The sequence below is a fragment of the Oncorhynchus gorbuscha genome, unplaced genomic scaffold, assembly GCF_021184085.1.
Source record: "Oncorhynchus gorbuscha isolate QuinsamMale2020 ecotype Even-year unplaced genomic scaffold, OgorEven_v1.0 Un_scaffold_676, whole genome shotgun sequence".
NCBI lineage: Eukaryota > Metazoa > Chordata > Actinopteri > Salmoniformes > Salmonidae > Oncorhynchus > Oncorhynchus gorbuscha.
The window spans coordinates 233,750-240,000 of record NW_025745494.1 but is presented as its reverse complement, the minus strand read 5'-3'; the positions used below and the strand labels follow the sequence as shown (position 1 = coordinate 240,000).

General features: G+C 44.6%; 2 protein-coding genes across 2 annotated transcripts in view; one reads left to right on the top strand and one right to left on the bottom strand.

Moving 5' to 3' along the window:
• The window catches only part of LOC124019077 (2-iminobutanoate/2-iminopropanoate deaminase-like), a 7,690-nt gene extending 3,207 nt beyond the window's left edge, over positions 1-4,483 (bottom strand). The window contains exons 1-4 of the mRNA XM_046334438.1: positions 4,297-4,483; positions 2,197-2,302; positions 1,067-1,121; positions 901-969 (exon numbers count right to left, since the gene is read on the bottom strand). Coding sequence (XP_046190394.1) covers positions 901-969; positions 1,067-1,121; positions 2,197-2,302; positions 4,297-4,361 — 295 coding nt within the window. The 5' untranslated portion in view covers positions 4,362-4,483. The remainder of the gene's footprint in view (positions 1-900; positions 970-1,066; positions 1,122-2,196; positions 2,303-4,296) is intronic.
• Positions 4,484-4,898: 415 nt separating this feature from the next.
• Positions 4,899-6,251, top strand: part of LOC124019081 (ribonucleases P/MRP protein subunit POP1-like) — a 68,058-nt gene continuing 66,705 nt past the window's right edge. The window contains exons 1-3 of the mRNA XM_046334442.1: positions 4,899-5,031; positions 5,175-5,441; positions 5,692-5,867. Of these exons, the coding sequence (XP_046190398.1) occupies positions 5,019-5,031; positions 5,175-5,441; positions 5,692-5,867 (456 nt within the window). The 5' untranslated portion in view covers positions 4,899-5,018. The remainder of the gene's footprint in view (positions 5,032-5,174; positions 5,442-5,691; positions 5,868-6,251) is intronic.

The following is a 6,251-nucleotide window of genomic DNA, read 5'->3' as shown; positions in this document are numbered from 1 at the left end:
TTGTTAGGGAATCATCTTACGTAGACAGACACGGCTTGTCAATCAGGTCAGCGAGGTTTAGATGCTGACTGAATCTGTATGAAGGTAGGTACCTCTACCTTTAACTCCAGTCACTGTCATGGCAGTGCTCAAACCTACTAGGGAAGTGCCACAAACATCCCCACCTCCCTTACATACCATACTCAGTCTCTTGGGAAACAGTGACACCTTGTGGACATTATGTGAAGTGCGCCTCCCTTACATACCATACTCAGTCTCTTGGGAAACAGTGACACCTTGTGGACACTATGTGAAGTGCGCCTCCCTTACATACCATACTCAGTCTCTTGGGAAACAGTGACACCTTGTGGACACTATGTGAAGTGCGCCTCCCTTACATACCATACTCAGTCTCTTGGGAAACAGTGACACCTTGTGGACACTATGTGAAGTGCTCCTCCCTTACATACCATACTAAGACTCTTGGGAAACAGTGACACCCTGTGGACACTATGTGAAGTGCCAGAACATATCAGCATAAAAAAACAAGGATGATCCCAACAATATGAATATTTAGAGGATTCAACAACATGAATATTCAACAAGGATCCCAACAACATGAATATTCAACAGGAAGAGTCCCAACAACATGAATATTCAGAGGATTCAACAAGAAGGATCCCAACAACATGAATATTCAGAGGATTCAACAAGAAGGATCCCAACAACATGAATATTTCGATGATTCAACAACATGAATATTCAACAGGAAGGATCCCATCAACATGAATATTCAACAGGAAGGATCCCAACAACATGAATATTCAACAGGAAGGATCCCAACAACATGAATATTCAACAGGAAGGATCCCATCAACATGAATATTCAACAGGAAGGATCCCAACAACAGAGAAACTTACATGTTTTATAGACATCATTCACACTGACGAAGTCATTCATGTCAGCCAAAAGAACCGTGGTTTTCACGACTGTGGGAAAAGAAAAACAAATCAGGAAATTAATGGTTTTGCTAGATACAGTTTATAAACATCTAATATAAGTTTTTATAAAAACATCATAACTTACCACTGTCATATCCACACCCTGCTTCCTTCAGGATCTCCCCCATGTTTACCAGAGCCTGTATGGGGTAGAAATAGAGGGAAAGGGAATGCATTCAACTGAAATGTGTCTTCCGCATTTAACTGACATAAATCGACATCCACAGAGCCCAGGGGACAATGGGTTAACTGCCTTGTTCAGGGGAACAGTGGGTTAACTGCCTTGTTCAGGGGAACAGTGGGTTAACTGCCTTGTTCAGGGGAACAGTGGGTTAACTGCCTTGTTCAGGGGAACAGTGGGTTAACTGGTCTAGAAACAGTGGGTTAACTGCCTTGTTCAGGGGAACAGTGGGTTAACTGCCTTGTTCAGGGGAACAGTGGGTTAACTGCCTTGTTCAGGGGAACAATGGATTAACTGGTCTAGAAACAGTGGGTTAACTGCCTTGTTCAGGGGAACAGTGGGTTAACTGCCTTGTTCAGGGGAACAGTGGGTTAACTGCCTTGTTCAGGGGAACAGTGGGTTAACTGCCTTGTTCAGGGGAACAGTGGGTTAACTGGTCTAGAAACAGTGGGTTAACTGCCTTGTTCAGGGGAACAGTGGGTTAACTGCCTTGTTCAGGGGAACAGTGGGTTAACTGGTCTAGGAACAGTGGGTTAACTGCCTTGTTCGGGGGAACAGTGGGTTAACAGCCTTGTTCGGGGGAACAGTGGGTTAACAGCCTTGTTCGGGGGAACAGTGGGTTAACTGCCTTGTTCGGGGGAACAGTGGGTTAACTGCCTTGTTCGGGGGAACAGTGGGTTAACTGCCTTGTTCGGGGGAACAGTGGGTTAACTGCCTTGTTCGGGGGAACAGTGGGTTAACTGCCTTGTTCGGGGGAACAGTGGGTTAACTGCCTTGTTCGGGGGCAAAACGACAGATTTTGTACCTTGTCAGCTCGGGGATTCGATCAAATCAGGGATTCGATCCAGCAACCTTTCGGTTACTGGCCCAACGCTCTAACCACTAGGCTGCCTGCAGCGCAAGTGGAAACACTTCAGTAGATGAGTGAGTTTCACAGATTTCCCCCCTCCCTCCGTCTGCGACATCCCTGTTCTATGTCTTGTGGTTGTAACTGAGAAAGAGGGGGGGGGGGGGGGGTCTAAGCTTCACCTCACCTGTTTGGTCTGAGCCTGGACCCCTCCCTCCACCAGCTGACCAGAGGCAGGGTCCATCCCCAGCTGGCCCGACACGTACATGGTCCTGTCCACCACCACCGCCTGGCTGGGAGACAGAACAACCAATATGAACACAGGACTGCACAGCTGATAAGATATTTACCAACATGGGACAGGTGAAATGTTCTCTCTGTCACATTCAAGATATCATAGACACTACTACTACTGCTACTACTGATACTACTACTACTACTACTGCTACTGCTACTACTGATACTACTACTACTACTACTACTGATACTACTACTGCTGATACTACTACTGCTGATACTACTACTGCTGATACTACTACTACTACTGCTACTACTACTGCTACTACTACTGCTACTACTACTGCTACTACTACTGCTACTACTACTGCTACTACTACTGCTACTAATACTGATGCTACTACTGCTACTACTGATACTACTACTACTGATACTACTGATACTGCTACTACTGCTACTACTACTACTGATACTACTACTACTGATACTACTACTACTGATACTACTACTACTGATACTACTACTACTTCTACTGCTACTACTGCTACTACTACTACTACTGCTACTGCTACTACTGCTACTACTGCTACTACTGCTACTACTGCTGCTACTGCTACTACTGCTACTACTACCACTACTACCACTACTACCACTACTGATACTACTACCACTACTACTACCACTACTACTACTACTACTACTACTACTACTACTACTGCTACTACTACCACTACTGCTACTACTACCACTACTACTACCACTACTACTGCTACTGATACTACTACCACTACTACTGCTACTGCTGCTACTGATACTACTACTACTGCTACTACTGATACTACTACTACTACGACTGATACTACTACTACTACTACTGATACTACTACTACTACTACTGATACTACTACTACTACTGATACTGATACTACTACTACTACTGACTGATACTACTACTACTACTACTGATACTACTACTACTACTACTGATACTACTACTGATACTACTGATACTACTACTACTACTACTACTACCACTACTACTACTACTACTGCTGCTACTACCGATACTACTACTACTACTACTACTACTACTGCTGCTACTACCGATACTACTACTACTACTGCTACTACTACTACTGCTGCTACTACCGATACTACTACTACTGCTGCTACTACCGATACTACTACTACTGCTGCTACTACCGATACTACTACTACTGCTGCTACTACCGATACTACTACTACTACTGCTACTACTACTACTAACTAAATGAAGCAAAAAAATAAAATGTCCTCAGTCTTTTCCATCCAGAACACAAGTAACACTGTTTGACTTTCCTGAAATCTAAATGGATACTTTACTGCCACCTACTGGTTAAACTGAGCAACCACACTGGGGACTGTTTCTGAATGTCATACAATATAGTGTGTACAATATACAGTAGGCGTAGAGTGCGCAACGACAGTGCCAGTCCACAGAATGCTCCATTCCAACACATAAACCTCTGTGCCAACTCTGCCAGTCACAGGCCTTCAGTCAAAAAGCACTTTACCCTGAAATAAAACTCAAAGCTCTCTCTCTCTCTCTCTCCAGTTTACAGCGGCGCCACAGCTCCACCTCCCACGATTATTGGGTAAAGAGGGTGACACCCCCTACCGTAACAGACCGCGAATGTCCCTTCACAGACGGAACAGAAATGCCAATACCGCATTGTGTGATTCATTGTACCCTGCCTGCGTAGACACACGAACAATGTTTAAAATAGTTGCTTACTGAATGAATGCAATCAAGAATATACTATTCTTATATATATACACATAAATACTCCGGACTCCGACATTGCTCGTCCTAATATTTCTATATTCCATTATTTAACATCGTGCACCTGCACTGTTAGATACTATAGCGCCGTTGAAGACAGGAACACAAGCATTTCGCTACAACCACAATAACATCTTGCTAAATATGTGTATGCGATCAATTTGATTTGATTTGATAAAAAAAATAGTCAGATCAACAGTGTGATAAAGGCTGCACAGCTCAACTTACCTGTACGGCCCGATAGCTGCTGGCGCTTTAGTGGTGTTGATAATCTTCCTGATGATCGAAGACATGATTAGAATTTGACACAACAAAAAAAACTCTTCACTTATAAAACAAAGAAGTTCCTGCTTTGAAGCCCGTGGACTTCTGAAAATGACAGATCAGCCGGTAGAGAGCGTCTACTACCGTAAAGTCTCAACTAAACGGGCCTACAAGTTTCATTAGACCCACAACTTATATTATTGTAATCGTTGTGGGTATTGGCAGGGTACTGATTCTTGCCCCAAAAACCGAAATGACGCTAAATTCAAAAAGTGTCATTTATTTTCTGACAATTTTGCCATATTTTATTGACGTGACTAAATATATCTACTACATAAATAAAGTTTAAATAAAATTTAAAAAAATATCTACTATATACTACGTTTCCCATGAACACAATTGAACCGGAACAAGATACACGTCATATTTATGCGGAAGAGTTGAAGACAGAAATGTGAGCGTTACGGCGTGGTTTTGAAATATAACTGTTCCTCCATTCAGGATTTGAAAGTGAATATATGGTCAGTTACTTTTGCAAATACATTGTGGTGTGATGGAAGTGGATAACTTCATAAGTCATTAGCGTGGCCTGTTTTTTTGTCATGCAATGTAGTCGCATGATGTCCCAATGTGTTGCTAAGTAGCTAATTTAGCGAGCTCGTCTGCCGAGGTGGAGATTGACTGGCATGTCTTTCAAAGGTTTGCTGACAATAACATCCGATCAGTGACTGTGCAATTCACTCTTAAATAGTAGCTAGTAGCCTGCTCGTGTCCCACGATAGGATCATTTTTTGACAGCACCATTATCCTTATTATCAATGAGTCATGTTTATTTTCTGCAGAGCTATCAAACATGTCTACAGCCAAGCACAGGATGCGCGATAAGAAGATGAGGAACCAGCCGATCAACGTCACCTATTCCTCCCAGGGCAGCTCACACTGGAGGAACGGAGGGGACACCCCAACAGGTCGAGGACATGATCTGTCTCCACATCCATGGGGCCAGGGGTCCTCCCACTCTGGCCATGCCCAGAGAGGGGGCTGGGTCCGGGGCCACCAGAGAGAAGGACACGGGGGATACCCGCAGGCTATGCCCACACACATCACTGGTAAGAACACCTTCCCTCTGCATACAGTTGTCAAATGTATTTTAAATGGATGCTCATGTCTTGATGGGTTTTAAACTGATACAGGTTCTAACTGAGCACTTCTGCATGTCGAAGTTAAACCAGCTGTAAATCAACAGCTTTTATTACATTCAATTCAAATGGCATTTAGAATGAGTAAATCATGTCTGATGCTCCAACCCATTGACTCCCAGCCAGCCTTTTTGTGATGTGTGGTGCTGTGCCTCCTCAGCCTCAGCGTTTGCCAAGGCCCGGGCTGCGGAGGTGAACGCCATGTTGATGGCCGTCACCAAGACAACAGGCAGCTCCCATGTGTTTGGAGCTCTTCCTAAACACATGAGGAGGAGGGCCATGAGCCATAACACCAAGAGACTGCCCTGCAGGCTGAGACACATGGCCAACAACATGGTGGGTTTGTCTAAGTAACACACTCAGTCACACTTAGTCTCACACTCTCAGTCACACACTCTCAGTCACACACACTCAGTCACAGTGAAACGCGGCCTTTCTCTCTCTTGACTTTAAAGCATGGTCCCAGATCTGTCTCTGTTATTGTCATGTCCATACATGGAGGAAGGACTAGCCACACCTAGAGCCGGACTGGTCAAAACCTAGAGCCTTCTGGTTACACCTAGAGCCGGACTGGCCACACCTAGAGCCGGACTGGCCACACGTAGAGCCTTCTGGTCACACCTAGAGCCTTCTGGTCACACCTAGAGCCGGACTGGCCACACCTAGAGCCTTCTGGTCACACCTAGAGCCTTCTGGTCACACCTAGAGCCGGACTGGCCA